At 58.3% G+C, this 20,003-nt stretch overlaps 2 protein-coding genes and 1 pseudogene across 8 annotated transcripts in view; 1 reads left to right on the plus strand and 2 right to left on the minus strand.

The window, feature by feature from the left end:
- ART1 (ADP-ribosyltransferase 1) overlaps positions 1 to 15,083 on the minus strand; it is a 65,678-nt gene extending 50,595 nt beyond the window's left edge. Inside the window, exons 1-5 of one of the 2 annotated variants that reach the window (XM_089329122.1) lie at positions 14,950 to 15,083; positions 12,103 to 12,220; positions 11,065 to 11,845; positions 9,573 to 9,614; positions 5,835 to 8,248 (exon numbers count right to left, since the gene is read on the minus strand). In XM_089329122.1, the coding sequence (XP_089185248.1) occupies positions 8,154 to 8,248; positions 9,573 to 9,614; positions 11,065 to 11,845; positions 12,103 to 12,165 (981 nt within the window). In that variant the 5' untranslated portion in view covers positions 12,166 to 12,220; positions 14,950 to 15,083 and the 3' untranslated portion in view covers positions 5,835 to 8,153. 2 annotated transcript variants of the gene reach the window in all.
- Positions 23 to 3,377, minus strand: LOC100341400 (GPI-linked NAD(P)(+)--arginine ADP-ribosyltransferase 1 pseudogene; annotated as a pseudogene).
- Positions 15,084 to 16,226: 1,143 nt separating the features above from the next.
- ART5 (ADP-ribosyltransferase 5) lies at positions 16,227 to 19,704 on the plus strand. 6 transcript variants are annotated; one of them, XM_051822790.3, is made up of 5 exons: positions 16,227 to 16,769; positions 17,073 to 17,134; positions 17,944 to 18,673; positions 19,216 to 19,248; positions 19,350 to 19,704. In XM_051822790.3, exons 2-5 carry the CDS (start codon positions 17,075 to 17,077, stop codon positions 19,448 to 19,450), a joined length of 924 nt encoding a protein of 307 aa, XP_051678750.1. In that variant the 5' UTR covers positions 16,227 to 16,769; positions 17,073 to 17,074; the 3' UTR covers positions 19,451 to 19,704. The 6 variants fall into 6 exon arrangements, with proteins under 6 accessions (XP_051678750.1, XP_051678757.1, XP_069930917.1 ...); XM_051822797.3 differs by having other exon boundaries at positions 19,473 to 19,704; XM_070074816.2 differs by lacking the exon at positions 17,073 to 17,134 and having other exon boundaries at positions 16,524 to 16,769.
- Positions 19,705 to 20,003: the final 299 nt, after the last annotated feature.

Genomic DNA, 20,003 nt, shown 5'->3' on the forward strand with positions numbered 1-20,003 from the left:
CAGCACCCTGCCAGTAGCCATGCAGACAGGGCTGTGCACAGCCAGGAGTGCAGGCCACAGCTCTGCAAGGAAGAAGCCCCTGGGCATTTCCTCCTGTTTCCACATCTGGCCAGTCCTGAGAGCATGGACCAGGGAGCAGCTTCCACCAGCCTCCAGAGATGCCTGCCCCTCAGATGGCCCAGGACCCCTGCCCTGGTCAGGAAGCCTGCCGCAGCCTCCCAGCAAGTGAGCGGCCAGCCCTGACATGGTTCCCTCCAAGGACAGAGTGTGCTATCCCTGTAGCTGGGAGGGGCGGAGGGGCTGGTGCCCGTGGCTGGTTCCTGCTCACTCAGTTTGGATTTTGTGCTTCTGTAAGTATCACATGGACACAGGACTGGGGGCCTGTATCGACCAAAGGTCTTGGGAATGGAGGAGGCTGCCTTCTGCACAGGTGCATCTTCCTCACCTTTGATGTACTCGCTGTTGTATGAGCTGTGCTTGCCCAGCACCTTCAGGTAGATGGGGGCATGGCCGTGGGCCAGTCTGTTGGCGGTGATGAGGTTGCAAACGGGGGGATCAGAACCTCCTCCTCCCTAGTGCAGAAGGAGTAGCCCTGGATAGGGACGCGGATACAGGTCAAGATGCTGAATAAGGTGTCATTTCCGAACGGTGTGGCCACATCTTACTTCAGGGATAAAGAGGCAAAGCCCCCAGCCTGACAGTGGCCCTGGGCCCTGATGGCCGGAAGCCCAGGCCTTTCACCCCCCAGAACACATGACGGGACCGGACTGCAGCTGGTCCCTGCCCAGCAGCTGCAGGGCCTCAGTCAGCAGAAAATGCAGGGTCTTGAAGGAGAAGTGCTGGCGATAGTGGGCGCAGGAGCAGTCCGCATGGCGCACCGCGGCATTGAACTTCTCCTTTGGGGGCTTTCGGCTGAGTAGGCCAGCAGGGCAACCCCGTGCTCCTCCCGGAATCCTGGAGGCAAGGGGGCAGCCATGCAGGGCACCGTGCATGGAGCTCCCGCCACTTGCAGTTTCCAAACAATCAGCCGTCCACATAGAGGTTGTTGGCCTTAAACTCCCTCTTGTGGAGATGCGGAAAGGCAGCCATCATGGCCACGGCACAGCCGACATACTGGTCATCAAAGGAGTCCAGGGCCATGTCCAGCGCTGTCTCTTGAGAGAAGAGGTCTGGACTTTAGAGCAGGAGGCACTGGGCCTGCAGGAGACAGAGTGGTCAGGATGCCTTGGGGCTTCTACTGCCGAGCATGGCATAAGGGGCCTCGACACCCAGGGGGACAGGAGGGCTGAGACACACAGCCGCAAGCTCCCTAGGGCCCTGGTGGGGGCTGCAGCCTCAGGCCAGGTGCTCCCAAGGCGGGCAGCACCCAGTCCTTCATCTCTCTGCTCCTCCTTCCAGGGTCCGGGAGAACCTGACAGCTCGGGTGCCTGCAGGGATGGGGCCATTGGAGGACAGCCATACCTGAATTGCTTCCAGAAGGCCCAGGGACAGAAGGAGCAGATTCGCCATGGCAGGAACCCACATGGTTGGGGCCACCCTGGTATAGTTGCTGTCTCCTTAGACTCTCACTTCCTCACCTGGAAAATTGCAGTGTTAACACGAACAGTTTAACAAGTGTGCACTGACGCCTCGTCTGTGCCACCCCCACCCCAGCACCATGTGGCACAGAGTGACACAATGTAGAAACGCTGGCTTGGGGAGGGGCCAGGGGACCCGTCTTGCTGGAAGGGATGCGGGACACTCTCTGGAGGTGACATGTGACTGAGGCCTCGCAGGCTGACTAGGAGCACAGGCGTCAGCAAGTGGACACAGGGAGAGAAAAGGTGTGCATTGCGGGCAGGAGGATTTGGGGCAGCAGGAGAGAAAGGGAAGGCTGTGGCGGCAGGAACTCTGAGGAGAGGAGTGAGTGCCGCATCCTCTGGTCTGGCTGAGGCCCGTCGTGCAGGAAGCCGAGGGCACCAGGGGGCTGTGCTGGCCTCCAGGGCCAGGCGAGCAGGGCCACGGTCCAGAGGTCCTGCCCTGTCCCTGCTTCCTGCTGTGCACTGAGCCCTCTCCTCCCCGCCCTCAGCTGCCTCCAGGAGGGGACAGAGAGAGGCCTTGCTGTGTCCAGGGAAAGCAGAGTCCAGGGGCTGCCTGCTTCCCCAGGAAGGGAGGGAGCCACAGTCTCCTGCTCGCTGGGAGAGGCCAGGAGGGGCCCAGGTGGCTCCTAGAAGAGGGCAGCCTGGCCTTGGGTGCGGATTGGAACTCAAAGTTTCTGAGGCAGGGTTGCTGCTGCTGCTGCTGTTTCCTGTTTAATTTAACAAAGCAATGGGTGCTTTCTGGGCAGGGGGTGGGCAGCACCTGAATCACAAAGTCCCTTTCTTCTTTCTCTCCCTATGTTCCCATTCCCACTTTTTAAAAAAAAAAAAAAATTTATTTGTTGTATTTGAAAGGCAGAGAGACAGATCTTCTATGCACTGAACCACTCCCCGATGGCCACCACTGCTGGGCTGGGCCAGGATGAAACCAGGAATCCGGAACCTCATCCTTGACAACTATATGAGAACAGGAGCCCAAGAATTGGTCTGTTCTTGGTTGTCTTCCCAGCACTTCAGCAAGGACCAAAGTACAGCTCCTAGGTGAGAACCGAGCTGCTCTGCTCAGTGGGGTAGCAGCAGAGTTTACCACACCCAGCGGGTCCCAAACTGGACCTGGGATCTTCCCTCCCTCAGGTCCTGCTTACTCATCTATCCCACAGACACCCTGTGGGCTAATGCAGCGTACAGGCCCTGAGGGTAAAATTAGGAACCAAAACAGAACGCACATCCTTGCTGCCTTCAGGCTGTGGTTGCTGAGATGACTGGGAGTAGTCATTTGAGTAGTGGGTGACACACATTACCGAAGGAACACAAAGCTCCTAACCAAAACACGTGTGAGCCAGGACCGCTATTTCCACACCGCGCTAATGGGAGGACACACACAGCATGCAGCACTGCCAGAGGCCCCATGGTGGGATGCACAGCACAAGACACGCCTCCCATGGGAGGATGCTGGGCCAACAGTGGAGTGTGCAGCAGCATAAATAGCTCCAACTTTGTCTGTGGTCTCAGGACCCACTGGAGAATCCTCAGCAGCTCTGGTTTATGGAGAATCAGATCCCTGGGTTCAGGTGGGGCTGTCCTCACTCTGTGCCCCCAAGGGCTGAGCACTTGACTCAGGCCTGGTGCTCCAAGGCCTTAGCCATTGTGGTGGATTCATGGCTGGATGTGACTCAAGCGAGGTCAGTTAGCATCTTGCTGAGTTTGGATGTGCAGGCGTGGGCTAACAGAGTGTACCTGAGCCTGTTGGCTTCTCAAGCCATATCCCCTGAGCCCACCTTCCCGTCCATACAAGGGCATGGCGGGAGGGCTCCCGTGTGTGCTGGCAGCCTCCCACCTCCAGGACTGCAAAGCTGAGTGCCTGAGGCTTCACCACAAACCTGGGCAAAAAGTGCAGGCGAGTTCATGTCCCTCTGGCCACCTGGGATCCCCTACAAAGACACTTCCCGCACCCGAGTCCTTGTCACTCTGGTCTGCTAGGGGAGCAACCCGTACCAAGCAAGAGAATTTTCTCATTGGGTTATAAAGCTTACAAACTGTCGACCAGAGCTGCCCCTTCAGCCTGGAGCCCGGGATGAATCCACAGCAGCAGGTCCCAGCCCAGTGTGCAACAGTAGGAGCCCAGGGGAGCAGGAGCGGCAGCCTGAAGCCGTCTAGTTCAGAGGAGCCGATCTACAGACAACCAGAAGACGCGTGAGCACACGTGTTTGTGTGCTGCCGAGAGTCTGCGGCACACAGCAAAACAGGTCTGCAGCAAAGCTCCCGGGGCCTCTAAAGCTCTGACGACTCCTTTCTTGCCCTCTGCCCTGCAGAGAACAGGTGGAGAATGAGAGCCTCTGACCCTGCATAGGGCAGAGCTGTGGAGTGGGCTGAGGGCGTTGTCCCGTGGCCTAAGGAAAAGGTGCTGAGGCTGCACCCAGAGTCACCTGTGGAAGTCCCCAGATTTGGCTCTGCTGGGCCACAGGGAGGAGAAGGCGGCAAGGTCAAGGGTAACAACATGGTTTCTATTCTCTGGGCTGCAAACAGAGGAGACTTTGTTTATTTTTTATTTTTTTTTTTTTTTTTATTTTTTGACAGGCAGAGTGGACAGTGAGAGAGAGAGACAGAGAGAAAGGTCTTCCTTTGCTGTTGGTTCACCCTCCAATGGCCGCCGCGGCCGGCGCACCGCGCCGATCCGATGGTAGGAGCCAGGAACCAGGTGCTTTTCCTGGTCTCCCATGGGGTGCAGGGCCCAAGCACCTGGGCCATCCTCCACTGCACTCCCTGGCCACAGCAGAGAGCTGGCCTGGAAGAGGGGCAACCGGGACAGAATCCGGCGCCCCGACCGGGACTAGAACCCGGTGTGCCGGCGCCGCTAGGCGGAGGATTAGCCTAGTGAGCCGTGGCGCCGGCACTTTTTTTTTATAATGAAACTCCTCTTTTACCTCCGTTCACTTTTTACTTTTCTATTACACAAGGCATCCCTCTGCAACACAGAACTGAGCAGTGTTTCTTCTCTTTTTTTATTTATTTGACAGATAGAGAGACAGAGAGAAAGGTCTTCCTTCTGCTGGTTCCCTCCCCAAATGGCCGCTACGGCCAGAGCTACATTGATCCGAAGCCAGAAGCCAGGTACTTCCTCCTGATGCTCCATTTTGGAGCAGGGGCCCAAGCACTTGGGCCATCCTCCATTGCCCTTGCGGGCCACAGCAGAAAGCTGGACTGTAAGAGGAGCAATCAGGACTAGAACCCAGTGCCATATGGGATGCCGGCGCCGCAGGTAGAGGATTAACCCAGTGAGCCTTGGCGTGGCCCCTCTTCTCTCTCTCCAGTTAAAGTGAGGTGTAATTAGTGTAGGAAAGCACACCAGTGTACACAGGGTGGTGAGCTTCGAAATAGGCAACACGTGTGTCCTGTGCTCCCACTCCATCGTCCCCCGCAGAGTGTCCTGGGGGCCACTGTTTGAACTTTGATGTCACGGTGGCTTTGTGCAGGGAGAACGCCTCGTGGGAGATTGGCCCTCTGACAGATATTCACTGTTGGCACTCTCCCTACAGAGCAGACCCAAAGGCTCCTCTTGCTCTTATTGTAGGCCCAGGACGGAGCAGGTGCTCGTTAGTAGATGGAGTGAATGATGATCAGGTGTGGAGGGAAATGGGGAGTTCTGTCTGGGAGATCTGAACTCGGCAGGGGCCGGTGTGCAGGAGGGAGCAGAGTGGACACTGAGAGGAGACGGGGGAGAGGCGCGGGGGCTTTGAGTCAGGGAAAGAGGGAGGAGAGGGTTCTGGAAGGGTGAGGCCAGAGCTCAGGAGCAACAAGGCTGCTCCCGGGTTCCAGGGCTCTGTTTGTTAGACTGCACAGAGCTGAACCTGTGCTCCTTGTGGGGCCCCTGTACTTGGCCCCTCCCAGCTGTGCAACGGCAGAGTGCCCTCTGTTGGGCGCATTCCACCCTCTGTGCTGCTGCCCAGAGACCACAGGGTGTCCCTCTGGTCACAGAGTCCCCTGGAGGGTCCCTGCTCAGATAGAAGGCGCCTGGGTGACTCTGCCCCGCATGCCTGCTGGGCAGACGCACAGCAGCTGGTGTCAGCCAGCACAAACGTGGTGTTGCGGCACGAAGCAGCCGTGCACTGGGACGGGCCGGCCATCACCCCCAGCTCGTCCGCCTTCCCATTTGACATGCAGCGCTGAACCTCTGAAGGATTTTCTTGTTTATGCCAGATGTGCTGGAAGGGACAGTGCCCAGGTAGTGCCCCTGACTGCTCCAGAGTTGCACTTCTCTTTTTCTTGTTTTGAAAAGATTTATTTCTGTATTTTAAAAGCAGAGTTAGAGAGGCAGAGGCAGAGATAAAGAGAGGTCTTCCATCTGCTCTTTCACTCCCAAATGGGCACAAGGAATGGTGCTTCTTCCCGACCTCCCGAGTTTGCAGAGACCCAAGACATGGGCCATCCTTTATTGCTTACCAAGGCCATAGCAGAGAGTTGGATTGGAAGTTGAACAACTGGGATTCAAACAGGTGCCCACATGGGACCTCGTTCCTGAAGGCTGGGCTTCAACCCCCTGCCCACAGCACCGGCCCAGAGCGGCACTTTTAGGGACTGTGGGTGAATGAGCTTCCGGCTGTGACAACTGTAGCTCCTGAGAATGCACCTGCAGGAAACAGGGGTGGAGAGAGCTGGACCCTTACCTCCCCCTGCTTCCATGCACTGGGCTTGGTGGGGTGGGGTCCTGAGAGCCTCCTGGCTTGTTCCTGTTTGTGCACATGGGAAGCTGGGGCTACCCAGTGCTTGTTGGAGGCGCTGCTGAATTGCTCTGTCTCTTGCAGGCAAGTACTACATGGCCACTATGACCATGGTCATGTTCTCAATAGCCCTCACCATCCTTATCATGAACCTGCATTCCTGTGGTCCCAGTGCCCCCACAGTGTCCACCTGGGCTGGAGTCCTCCTGCTGGGACACCTGGTATGAGGCCTGTGCGTGCGGGAACGAGGGGAGCCCTTAGGGAAGTCTAGGCCACCAGAGTCGCCTCCCAACCCACAGCCACCCGAGGAAGGGACTGGCCCCCCAGGAGGCCCTTGCCATGAGTCACGGTGTCTGTGCCGTCAGGAAGCCCTGCTGAGCTACGTGGCCACCACTGCCAGCACCTTCCACAGCCATCGGGATTCCCAGCGCCACCATGAGGACTGGAAGCGCCTGGCTCGCGTGATGGACCGCTTCTTCCTGGGCATCTTCTTCGGCATGGCCTTGGTCATGAGCCTCCTGGTGCTGGTGCAGGCCCTGTGAGGGTCTGGGTTGGGGCCTGTGACAGCCGCAGCACTGCAGACAGGGATGGCCAAGGCCAGCTGGTGCCCAGCAGTCTCTCCCTGCTGCTCCTAAACCTGGGCCATCTTTCCTGAGGACCAGCACTGCTGCTGCCACATCCCACAGAGGGGCACTTGTCTGTGCAGCCCAGCTAGGGCAAGTCCAGGGTCTGCCCTCCCCTGATTCCTAGGGAGGAGGAAGTCGAGGGAGGCTCAGGACCAAGCTCAGTGGTGGGGACTGACGGGTTCAGGCTGCTGTCAGAGCTCTCGGTGGGAGTGAGGGACCACAACTGCCAGCTTTCCTGTGCCTGGCGGTGGCTGTGAGAGGGACTGGGCCCTGCCTGTCCTTCCCTGGGACTCGGGGAAGTTTGGGATTCATGGCCTATTCCAAAGCAGGAGGCCACACCGACAATTGGCTGTGAAGCTCCAGCTGATAATAAACGGAGTGTGTACCTTGTGCCTGCCCTGTGTCCTGTCCTACCCTTGGGGCAGCGGTGGTGGAAGCCATGGAAGCGGCTTGTCTCTTTAGAGACAGGACCTCAGCATCCTGGACTGGAGCAGAGTCACAGCTTTGTCCTCAAGACAGAGACTAGGGTTTGCTGAGCCCTGAGAGAACCTGCAGTTCCCTCTGCCCCTGTCCCCCAGGCTGGATCCAGTCCAAGCCCCTGCCCCAGAGTGACATTCAAGAATGTGAACTTGTCCAGCTGGGGACAGTGCGGGAGAGCCGTTCACAGGTATTTGTTCCCGTCTGGTTCCCACATTTCCTGGAGCCGTCTCTGTGTGTCAGAATAGTCCCTGCCCTCAGGAAGCTGATGGTCATCCACGGGAGGAACACGTGGACAGGTGATAGAGAAGGACCAGGGCCCTGTGGGAGCACAGAGGCAGGGCCCCTCCCCCAGCAGGTGGGAGAGGTCAGAGAGGGCTGCTGGGAGGGGAGAATAGGAGCCTCCAGGTGGACAGGTGATGCATTAGAGGGACCCCACTCTCAAATCCCTTCAGCCCTGACATGAGTGGAAGTCTCTTCTACGAGTGAGTTGCCGTCTGTCCTGGAGTTCACCCTGACCCCCCACCCCCCATTCACAGTCTCACTCCTAGATCTGGATGAGGTTCAGTCCCCAAATGCTCTCCTGTTTCTCCACCAGCAGGTCTTGCAACTTGAGAGAGAGAGAGAGCGAGCAAGCGAGCTGGAGATCCCAGCAGATGGGTGTGCCAGGGATCCTGGCTCTGTACACCTTGGGGGTGGGCAGCATCCACAGAGTGGGCAGAGGCAGCAGGCAGGAATGTCCAGAGTCTGGGGGGTCAGAAGAGGCCTGGGCTTCCTGGGAAGGGCCCCACCGAAAGGAACGTGAGCAGCAGGAGGGACCAGGCTGTGGAGAGGCGCTCCTGAGCCGAGGCTGCAGACAGAGAGACAATGATCAGTTGGTTTCGTAGCTTTGAAAATCGCTGGCACCCAGAATGTGACAGGGACATAAAGGAAGGGAGGAATTGAGGGAGGCAGGGAGACAGGTAAGAGGGCGCTGGGAGCCCCAGTCCTTCCAGAAGGCATCAGGTCCTCACTGCCACCTTCTGTTATCTGAGGGAGTAGGACAGAGCTGAAGCTGTCCCTGCACAGTGGGGGTTCACAAGAATAACTAACAAGCTGTGCCCGAAGCTCTGGCTGCTACTGTGTCACTGAGTAGGGGCGCGGGGTGGGCAGGGGCTAGGTATCCTTCCTGTCCCTGCTCACTGCGCCACAAGGGAGAAAGGAGAGGCCCAGAGCTGGGTAGGAGCTGCAGTTTCTCTCCTGGGAATGACCTGTCCCCTCCTTTACAACAACTAGCAAAGCAGGTGTCCCAGAGAAGAGAAAATTCTCAGCAGAAAGGGACTTGGCGATCATCTGGTCCTTTCTGCCTATTACACAGACAGGAAAACTGAGGCCCAAAGAAAGAATAGGTTGGTCATAGAGAAAAGGCAGAACCTGATGAGGGCCCAGGCCTCCAGCACCCATGGTCTGGCTTCAACCTCCAAAGGTGGGTCTGGGGGAGCTGTGGGGGCAGCAGCTGTCTGTTAGTTGCAGAAGGCCCAAGGAGGGACGTGGTGGGGAGCAGCCCAACTTGGCCTCAGCACAGTTGGAAGCTCTCTGAGGCCTGACAGTGAGGGAAGGGCAGGCCCCACCGCAGATGGGGTACTTCAGCCTCCACCACACCTCCACACGTACGAGGGGACTCAGAAACTGTGGGGAAAATGATGTGGGATAAATTTGAGGCTGGGTGGGGAGGGAGCTTTCATCCACTGATTAGCTCCCCAAATGCCAGCTACAGCCGGGACTGGGCCAAGCCAAGCCGGGAGCTGGGAGCTGGGACTCAATCAGGCCGCCCACAGAGGAAGTGGGCACCCAGTGTCTGAGCTCCCCCTGCTGCTCCTACCCAGGGTCTGCATCAGCAGGGAACTGGACGCAGAAGTGAAGGCTGGTTCAGCGCTGGATTCTAACGTGGCGTCTGCACTGACAAGCTAAAGGCTTACTCTTGGGTTTCAATTACTGCACCAAAATAAACAGGCTTGAGTTCTGTTTTTCACAGACTTTTTAGAGAACCCCCATACATCCCCTGGGACAGATCAGTTAAGAGGGCTTGCTTTTTTGGTTAAGAAGGTTGTCTTCTTTCTAAGGAAAATCCAGGTGAGGGGCCCAAGCCCAGGCCAGAGTGCTCACCCTGAGCCCAGTCCCACGGAAGCCGTTACCTGAATTGTCCAGGTGGCAGGGCCTAGACTTGCACTGCATTTCTGTAGGAAGAAAGAGGAAGAAATCAAAGGCTCAGGGCAGGCGTTTGGAACAGCGGTTAGGACGCTGCTGGGAACAACCAGGTTCCAGTCCTGGCTCCCCTCCGGGATCCAGCTTCCTGCTCATGTGCACCTGGGAGGCAGCAGGTGGTGGCTCCAGCAGTCAGGTCCTTGTCACACTCACGAGAGACGGGCATTGAGCTCTGGGTTCCCTTCGGCCTGGCCTAGCCTGGCTGTTGTGCATAGGAGTCTATCCGTCTCTGTCTCTGTGTCTCTGAGGCACACGCGGCCTCTCCCGTGCCTGTTGCAGCCGAGGAGGGACTGCATTGTGCCCTTCCTGGGTCCTCCTCACCATCCATCAAACCTGCACGCTCAGGGCCGGCGCCGCGGCTCACTAGGCTAAACCTCCGCCTTGCAGCGCCGGCACACCGGGTTCTAGTCCCAGTCGGGGTGCCGGATTCTGTCCCGGTTGCCCCTCTTCCAGGCCAGCTCTCTGCTGTGGCCAGGGAGTGCAGTGGAGGATGGCCCAAGTGCTTGGGCCCTGCACCCCATGGGAGACCAGGAGAAGCACCTGGCTCCTGCCATCGGATCAGCGCGGTGCGCCGGCCGCAGCACGCCGGCCGCGGCGGCCATTGGAGGGTGAACCAACGGCAAAGGAAGACCTTTCTCTCTGTCTCTCTCTCTCACTGTCCACTCTGCCTGTCAAAAAATAAAAAAAAAAAATAAATAAAAATAAAAAAAAAAAAAAACTGCAAAACCTGCACACTCAGAATGCAGCCTTGGCGGGGGACTGAAGCCACAGTTCCCATCAGCTCCCTGCCACTCGCCATACAGACTGGGCTGTGCCCAGCCAGGAGAGCAGGCCACAGCCCCTGCAAGGGTGAAGCCCCTGGGCACATCCTCTTGTTTCCCCATCTGGCCAGTCCTGAGAGCATGGACCAGGGAGCAGCCTCCATCTACCTGACCACAGGCTGCATTTCAACTCTGGGGCACATCTTCCACCTGCCGTCTCACCTCACCTCCCACCCCAGCAACACTACTCAATCCCTATTTCTCTCATAAGTTCACGCCTCGCCTAAACTAGGTGGAGGCTCTGTTTATTTCTGGCACTGGTGGTGTGGGCGTCAGTACTGCAGTCAGAAATTAATTCCCTGCCACCCTTGGGGATGCCTGCCCTTCATATGGCCCAGGACCCCTGCCCTGGTCAGGAAGCCTGCCGCAGCCTCCCAGCAAGCAAGTGGCCAGCCCTGACTTGGTTCCCTCCAAGGACAGAGTGTGCTATCCCTGTAGCTGGAAGAGGCGAAGAAGATGCTCCCCCGTGGCTGGTTCTGCTCACTCAGTTTGGATTTAGTGCTTCTGTAAGTGTCACATGGACACAGGGATGGGGGTCTGTATCGACAAAAGGTCTTGGGAATAGGGGAGGCCGCCTTCTGCACAGGTGCGTCTTCCTCACCTTTGATGTACTCGCAGTTGTATGAGCTGCGCTTGCCCAGCGCCTTCAGGTAGATGCGGGCAGGGCCCTGGGCAGGTCTGCTGGCGTTGATGACCTGGAAGGTCTCAAAGGGGGGGATCAGAACCTCCTCCTCCCCAGGGAAAAAGGAGTAGCCCTGGATAGGGACCCCAAGGCAGGTCCAGATGCCAAAGAACGTGTCCTCGCCAAACTGCTGGGCTGCTACATTTTTCAGTGACGCAGAGGCAAAGCCCCCCAGCCTGACAGTGGTCCCGGGCCCTGCTGGCCGGAAGCGCAGTCCATGCACCCCCCGGAACACCTGACGGCATCTGGGCATTCGCTGATCCCTGCCCAGCAGCTGTAGGGCCTCGGTCAGCAGGAAGTGCAGGGTCTTGAAGGAGAAGTGCTGGAGGTAGTGGGCCCGGGAGCGGCCCGCCTGGCGTACCGCGGCATTGAACTCCTTGTGTAGGGGGCTGTTGGCCGTGTAGGCCAGCAGGGCCACCCCGTGCTCATCCCGAAATCCCGCAGGCGGCGGGGGGAGCCGGGTTGTGCTGAGGCCCCACTCGGGCCCCCAGGCCCAGCGCTCCCGCCACTGGCTGCTTGCCAGTGCCCAGCCATCTGCATACACTTTGTTGGCCTGGAACTCCGTGAGGTTGAGATGCGGGAGGGCAGCTGTCATGGCTGCTGCACAGCCGACGTACTGGTCATCAAAGGAGGCTGGGGCCATGTCCAGCGGTGTCTCTTGAGAGAAGAGGTCTCGACGTGTGACCAGGTGGCTCTGGGCCTACAGGGGACAGAGTGGCAAGGATGTGTTGGGGGTTCTGCTGCTGAGTGTGGTGCTGGGAGCCTCAACACCCCAGGAGGGTAGGAGGGCTTGGACACACAGCCGCAAGCTCCCTGGACACTCGGCTGGAGCTCAGGCAGGTACTCCCGAGGCAGGCAGCACCCAGTCCTTCATCTCTCTGCTCCTCCTTCCAGGGTCCGGGAGAACCTGACAGCTCGGGTGCCTGCAAGGATGGGGCCGGTGGAGGACAGCCGTACCTGAATTGCTTCCAGAAGGCCCAGGGACAGAAGGAGCAGATTCGCCATGGCAGGAACCCACATGGTTGGGGCCACCCCAGGCCAGTTTCTCTCTCCTTTTGACTCTTACTTTCCTCATCTGGAAAATTGCAGTGTTAACACATACAGTTTAACAAGCATGCACTGACACCTCGTCTGTGCCACCCCGACCTCTGCCCCGTGGGGAACAGAGCAACACCAGGTAGCAACGGAGGCTGGGGGAGGAGCCAGAGGACCCGTCTTGCTGGAAGGGACGCGGGACACTCTCTGGAGGTGACATGTGACTGAGGCCTCACAGGCTGACTAGGAGCACAAGGCGTCAGCAAGTGGAGACGGGGAGAGAAAAGGTGTGCGTTGCGGGCAGGAGGATTTGGGGCAGCAGGAGAGAAAGGGAAGGCTGTGGCGGCAGGAACGAAGGCTGTGGCAGCAGGAACTCTGAGGACAGGAGTGAGTGCCGCGTCCTCTGGTCTGGCTGAGGCCCGTCGTGCAGGAAGCCGAGGGCACCAGGGGGCTGTGCTGGCCTCCAGGGCCAGGCGAGCAGGGCCGTGGTCCAGAGGTCCTGCCCTGTCCCTGCTTCCTGCTGTGCACTAGCCCTCTCCTCCCCGCCCTCAGCTGCCTCCAGGAGGGGACAGAGAGACGCCTTGCTGTGTCCAGGGAAAGCAGAGTCCAGGGGCTGCCTGCTTCCCCAGGAATGGAGGGAGCCACAGCCTCCTGCTCGCTGGGAGAGGCCAGGAGGGACCAGGTGGCCCAGCCTTAGGTGCAGATTGGAACTCAAAGTTACTAGATCAGGGTTGCTGCTGCTGCTGTTTTCTGTTTAATTTAACAAAGCAATGGGTGCTTTCTGGGCAGGGGGTGGGCAGCACCTGAATCACAAAGTCCCTTTCTTCTTTCTCTCCCTGTGTTCCCATTCCCACTTTTTTTTTTTTTTTTTTTTTTTTTTTTTTTTTAAGATTTATTTGTTAGGCCGGCACTGTGGCTCACTAGGCTAATCCTCCGCCTTGCGGTGCCGGCACACCGGGTTCTAGTGCCGATCAGGGCACCGGATTCTGTCCCGGTTGCCCCTCTTCCAGGCCAGCTCTCTGCTGTGGCCAGGGAGTGCAGTGGAGGATGGCCCAAGTACTTGGACCCTACACCCCATGGGAGACCAGGAGAAGCACCTGGCTCCTGCCATTGGATCAGCGCAGTGCACTGGCTGCAGCGGCCACTGGAGGGTGAACCAACGTCAAAGGAAGACCTTTCTCTCTGTCTCTCTCTCTCACTATCCACTCTGCCTGTCAAAAATTAAAAAAAAAAATCAATGGAGCAGAATAAAGCCTTTAAAAAAAAAAAAAGATTTATTTGTTGTATTTGAAAGGCAGAATGACAGAGATTTTCTGTGCTCTGATCCACTCCCCAGATGGCCACCACTGCTGGGTTGGGCTGGGCCAGGCTAAACCAGGAACCTGGAACCTCATCCGTGACTCCCACATGAGAACCCGGGCCCAAGTACTTGGGCCAACCTGTGCTGTCTTCCCAGGATTTTAGCAGTGAGCTGCATTTTCTGCAGTATGAAGTCCATGCCCCCACTCTCACCTCCTCTCACTCCCCCCGGCTCTGGAGAGACCGAGCTTTGAGACCTCAGCGACCCTCAGACACTGGGACTCCGTGTCTGTACATCTACATCATCAGACCTCAGATCCTGTCATTGCTGTGTACAGCTCACAGGTGAGAACCGAGCTGCTCTGCTCAGTGGGGTAGCAGCAGAGTTTACCACACCCAGCGCGTCCCAAGCTGGACCTGGGATCTTCCCTCCCTCAGGTCCTGCTTACTCATCTATCCCACAGACACCCTGTGAGCTAATGCAGCATGCAGGCACTGAGGGTAAAATTAGGAACCAAAACAGAACGCACATCCTTGCTGCCTTCAGCGCTGTGGATGTGGGGACAACTGGGTGTATGTAATTTCTAGTAGTGTGTGACACACCTTACCGAAGGAACACAAAGCTCCTAACTGAAGCACGAGTGAGCCAGGACCAGTGTTTCCACACCGTGCTAATGGGAGGAAGCACACAGTGTGCAGGAGTGCCAAAGGCCCATGGTGATGTGCACAGCTCTAGACACGCCTCCCCATAGGCATGGCTGTTACCTACAGAACAACCCCCCTCCCCGCCCTGCCAGACTCTGCCTTCCTGTGGTCCTGCACTCATGGCCTCTCCTGGGAACCCCCTCTCCAAGAAGCCTCTGACTGCGCTGGGCTCCCACTGGGCTGGCCTGTGGTCTTAGTTCCTCGGGGGCAGGGCCAGGCACATCCCATTCTGTGTCCTGGGACTCAGCCCAAGGCCAGGCACAGGTGGGACCCAGAATGCTGCAGAGACTTTCTGGGCCTAGCGAACAGTGTAGACCATTGCAGAGCAGGGAGACTGCTGGCCTTGGTGACCAGGGAGGGGTGTGGAGTGGGGCCGCAGGCACAGGAGGGTGTGGGAGTGGAGGAAGCAGATGCCCTGGGCTGTCTGTTGCTTTGCACAGCCTTGCAGGCTCCCTTTTCTGCCTCTCATCCTATCCAAGGCAGTTCTCTTGTCATCTACCCTGATTGACCTTGGCCTTTAATGAACATGCCTTTCTAGAAATGTCACACACACACACACACACACACACACACATCAAAGTCTTTCCCATGGAATCCTAAACTTTCCAGTTGCCGAAACCTTCCTAGATCCCCCAAACCTCTCCATCCAAAAAGTTTCCTGGAAACTTCCTTGTGACTCTTAAAACTCCACCATTAATCCCCAAAATGTCACCTCTAAAACCTCTCTTTCCCTATCCCCCAGGAGCAGGCTGGCAAGCCCCTTACCTAGGCCTTGTCCGGGGCAGGGGAGCTGGTGTTGGCTTCATGTGATGGTCACCAGGGGAGAGAAGGACAGGGCCCCCTTTATACTGTCGGTCCCACCCCTCCCCCTCTCAGCTGCTCAGAAACGGGACACTCCCCCATCTATTTCTGGTGTCTCCTTGAGTGTCAGGAATCCTGGCCTCTGCCCATCTGACCTGGGCCAGGGCTCTTTTCATGAAACGGGAGTCCCTGGAGCCAGAGGGAAGGTGGGGCCCTGGCGTGGAGCATCCAGGCTGAGACAGCCACCTCCTCTCTGGATTTGGTCCTGACCCTGAGCAGCCAGGGGGAGAGAAGGAGGAGGCTTCAGAGAGAATCTCTTGCACTTTGTAACTTTTAAGTGACCAGCAAGGCAGAGATTCAGACTAAGGAGGCCAGGTCCCAGGTGCCAGGTCCTGGGGGACCACTGCCCACCCAGGACCCCCTCCCATGACTGTTTCACTCCATCTCTTAAGACTTCTGGGGGTTTCCAGGTCCTGGAATGGGAGAAGCAATTCCCCAAAGGCAGAGGGTGGACAGAGACCAAATAGTGACCCCAGGAAATCTGGCCTGGAGGCTGTTCCCTCACGGTATCTGCTGTGCAGATGCCCACACTCAGGACTGGGAGAGGGAGCAGCAAATGTCCCCACGATGCCACTTTCCACAGTAACAGCGGCTAGGAGGGTGGGAGGGTTGGAGCTGCACCTGTCGCCAGAAGGGGGGTCCTGAGAGGGGGTTCTGAGGCTGCTTCTGAAGAAGCGCTCGGTCTGGGGGTTGTCCTGCTTTCCACCTCTCTTGCCCACACTCCCCCGTGCTGGACATGTAGTTGGTCTTTCTATTTTGGGCTTCAGGAAGGATTTTTGGAGAAAATAGGACTGTTGGAGAAGAAAAGTCTTTATTTGACTCCAAGTGTGAGGGTAGAGGAGGGTCAGGAATGGGCTAATGTGAGGGTGGCCAGGTTGAAGTCTAGGGCCCACCGCAGCCCCAGCACACAGGCGACCTAAATCCTAATGGCCGACACCCTGCTGGCTCCCTCCTACAGGCTCAGGCTCTCAAAGCTCCTCTGGGCGCTCACTTCTCACTCCTGGGTTGGCCCCTGCTCCCCTTACCTCTGACTGGGCGCCCAGAACTCAGAGCGGGGCTAATTATAGACCAGCCCAGAGCCGTGGGGGAAGGGCCAGTGTTTGTAAACAAGGGGTCACCTGAGTCTGAGTGGACCAGAGAGAGAGGGTGGGGGAAGGGGCGGGGCCGCACCCTGAGGAGCCCAGTAGAGGAGCTGCCCCCCACACACACACACACTGCTAATGGGAGAGGAGGAGTGGAGTAAGGAGAAGGGAAGGCAGGGGGGTGAGGCGCAGATACTGCAGCTTGTGACCCAGGGCGTTGGGAAGTGGAGACCCTATGCAAATTGTATGCAAATCAGGAAAGTGCACAGGTGCTGACCTCTTGGCCGCCAGGGCTCTCACGAGGCCTAGCGTTCTGGGGGCCGGGGCCCGGCTGGGTCAGGGCCCCTCTGAGGGAGAGGCCAAGTCTCCTGAGTGCCCTCCTCCGACCCGGGAGTCGCTGAGAGCCGAGGAGGGTCCTGGAGAAAGAACCTCCGGACCTGGGACCTGGAGCAGTGGAGTTAGGCCCCAGCCCCTGGCCTGGCCCTCCCTCTCCCCAGCCCCTTGTCCGTTGTTGCGGAAGAGAAGTGTCGGGTTACAGCCCAGGGGCTATAGTTAGCCGCGGGGACTTTGTCAGCCGGACTCAGAGCGGTGCAGTCAGCCCCAACCTCCGCGCCCCTTCCCGCTCAGCCTCCGCACCTCCAGGTAGGTCCTGGGCTCTGGGCGGAGCCAGCTTACCGCCCCACCTTCAGCGTCCATCCCTGGCTGGAGACGCTGAGTGACCGGACGCCAGGCAGTCTGAGCGGAGACTCGGGGGTGTGCTGGGGCCTCCAAAACCCAAGGCTCCGCCCACGGCCCCTCGCTGGGCCCCAGTCCGGGACCTGGGACCCGTTACTCCGTGGGAGAAAGGGTGCTAGGAGGCCATCACAGCCGGGACACCCCCCACACCCCCCACCCCCCGTCGTTGGTCCCTTCCTGGTCCGGACCTGAACTCCTGAGTCTGCCCAGGGATGATGCTGGCTGTCTTGCTCACCGTCCTCAGCTACCTTGGCCTCCACACTCTCTGGCAGGTAACTCAGGAAGGGGACTGGTGTGGGGCAGGCCCTGAGGAGCTGGACTGGGGACTCCTCCCTGTCCCCCTTCCCTCTCCCCAAAGCCCCACCTCCATCTGCAACTCCCATGCAAGCCCCCTCCCTCTGGTTGCCTCCCACTTTCCCTCCCATTTCTCCTCTCCTACCAGACAACCCCCCAGCTCAGGGCTTGACCTCTCCCCAAGTTTGGGATAAAGGCTTCTTTAGCGGCAGAGGTCACTGGCGGATCAGAGCTGGCAGTAATTAGGTGTGGAGGCCGCGCACCTGCAGAGCCTCCAGAAGAATGAAGGGGAGACCCCGAGGGGGCTGGGGATGCTCCAGCTTGTTGGAACTTGGCGGTGGGCTTGTGTGTCTCCTGCACACTGAGACTTAGGTCCAGAAGAGCTCTGAGGGTGCACCTGCCCACCTCCCCCAGGACGCAGGACACTTTCTCAGGAAGGTGACCACTTTTAGGTCATACAAAAGTAAAGGTCTCTGGGCTGTATTTGCAGTAAAAGGGCTGTTGGAAGTCAGGTTATGGGACGATAACCTGAATGCCCCCCCCCCCCCATTTGAGACTCGCTTAGGAGAGTAGGGATGGAGTCAGGACTTGACCTCATCGTCTGTCTGACTGCAGTGGCTGTGCTATTTAAGCCTTTTCTTGGGCCCTTGCCAAATTGCATTCACCAGGTATTTAGTAATGGAAATGAGCTTCTGTATTTTGAACCCACCTGCCACTGGGCCCTTGTCTGTGCTCTGGACTTAACATCCTTTCTTGTGTGGCTGCTCTCTTCCTTACCTCTCCGCAGGCCCAGGCTGTTCCAATCCTGGCCCTGGGTCTGGCCCCAGACACCTTCGATGATGCTTATGTGGGCTGTTCGGAGGAGATGGAGGAGAAGGCAGCCCCCCTGCTGAAGGAGGAGATGGCCCGCCATGCCCTGCTGCGGGCCTCCTGGGAGGCAGCCCAGGAGGCCTGGGAACACAAGCAGCGAGGGCTTGTTCTGCCCCCTGGATTCAAAGCACAGCATGGAATAGCCATTATGGTCTACACCAACTCATCCAACACCTTGTACTGGGAGCTGAACCAGGCCGTGCGGACGGGTGGAGGTTCCCGGGAGCTCTACATGAGGCGCTTCCCCTTCAAGGCCCTGCATTTCTACCTGACCCGGGCCCTGCAGCTGCTGCGGGGCAGTGCCGGCTGCAGCAGGGGACCTGGGGAGGTGGTGTTCCGAGGCGTGGGCAGCCTCCGCTTTGAACCCAGGAGGCTGGGAGACTCTGTCCGCTTGGGCCAGTTTGCCTCCAGCTCCCTGGATGAGGCGGTGGCCCGCCGATTTGGTAACGCTACCCTCTTCTCTCTAAGGACTTGCTTTGGGGCCCCCATCCAGGCCCTGTCTGTCTTCCCCGAGGAGCGTGAGGTGCTGATTCCCCCCCATGAAGTCTTCTTGGTCACCAGGTTCTCCCAGGATGGAGCCCGGAGCCTAGTGACTCTCTGGAGCTATAATCAGACCTGCAGCCACTTTAACTGCGCCTATCTGGGTGGTGAGCTGTGCATGGGGAAGCAGGACTGGTGTGTGGGGGGGTGAAACAAGCCAGGCCCTCCCCCAGGGCATTCAGGAGCCCCACTTGACTAACAGGAAGTGGAGGGCTGCAAGTCAGCTAGCGTCCTTAGTCCTTTGTGCCTTAGGTTCTGCCACTGTTTTCCAAGTCCGTGAGTATTCTCAGCTGATGCTCTGTTTCTAGAAGTGTTGGTTCCATCTGTTCTCCCGCATGATGGAGCAAAGGCACCTGGTTAAGGGGGTTATCGAGCAGTGGAAGGAGACTGGCATCCTGCCTCAGCCCTCAGGAGGCCCCAGCTTGACACGTGTGTGCCGTTCCCAGGTGCTGAGGCAGAGCCAGCGCGCTGCAGGGATGAAAGGTGGTCTAGAATGAATTCCTAGGGGGAGGAGGGAGTCAGAAGTTTGCCTTCCGGTGAAGGGAAGGATGGATTGAGAGGGGGGCTGGCCCTGACAGGGCCTGGTGGGAAGGGATGTCTGTGGGAAGAGCCTGTCTATGGGAAGGCCTCATGGTGCTGTCCCTTGCAGGGGAGAAGAGGCAGGGCTGCGTGTCTGTCCCAGGTGAGTCACCCGCCTGCCCCCTCCCTCAGCTCCTTCAACTCCCCCTCACCCCCCGGCCCTGCTGGCTCTCTCAGCTGCTTTTCTTTTCTCTCTCATGGTAGGGCAGCCAGAATTACCCTCCAAAGGGGCCTTCTCGCTGCTCCCCTGGAAGACCCTGCTCTTAGGCCCTGGGGGACTCCGGCTCTCAGAGGCTGGGCTCTGAAAGTCCAACACCTGCCACTTAGGAATCGCAGGAACTGGTGACCTTCATTTGAAGAAGGGGTGATTTGGACAGGGTCAAGAAACAAGAACATGGCTCCGGATCCAGCCCTAAAAGCCATCTCCCCAACCAGGATGACGGGGGATCTGAGGCAATGGCAGGGTTGAGGGGGTCTGGCTAGGTGGTGGGGACTGCGTGGGACAAGCAGGGGAAGTCCTGTGATGGCCCCTCCATTAAACGGTGTTGCAGTGTGGAGACATGGGACTTTGTGACTGGCTGATTCCACGAGACTGGGCTACCTGCTGTGCTCTGGCCTGGCTAAGGGACCAGAAAGGGTAACGTGGTGACCACTCCTAGATGGCAATCTCATGTGCAGACCTGTGTCCCACAGTGTAACTTGCACATCCAGAACTTCACAGCCGGAGGGTCCTTAATGTTAACCGTGAAGGCGGAACTCTTTCCACTAGAGATCTGAGGAGGCCCAGCTTCTCAGGTCCCCAGAGCAAGCTACGTGTTTGCTGGATCCTTTCCAGGCAAGAGAAAGGGGGAGTGTGCC

Source organism: Oryctolagus cuniculus, chromosome 1 (genome assembly GCF_051225735.1).
Source record: "Oryctolagus cuniculus isolate XC-2025 breed Fujian yellow rabbit chromosome 1, ASM5122573v1, whole genome shotgun sequence".
Lineage (NCBI taxonomy): Eukaryota > Metazoa > Chordata > Mammalia > Lagomorpha > Leporidae > Oryctolagus > Oryctolagus cuniculus.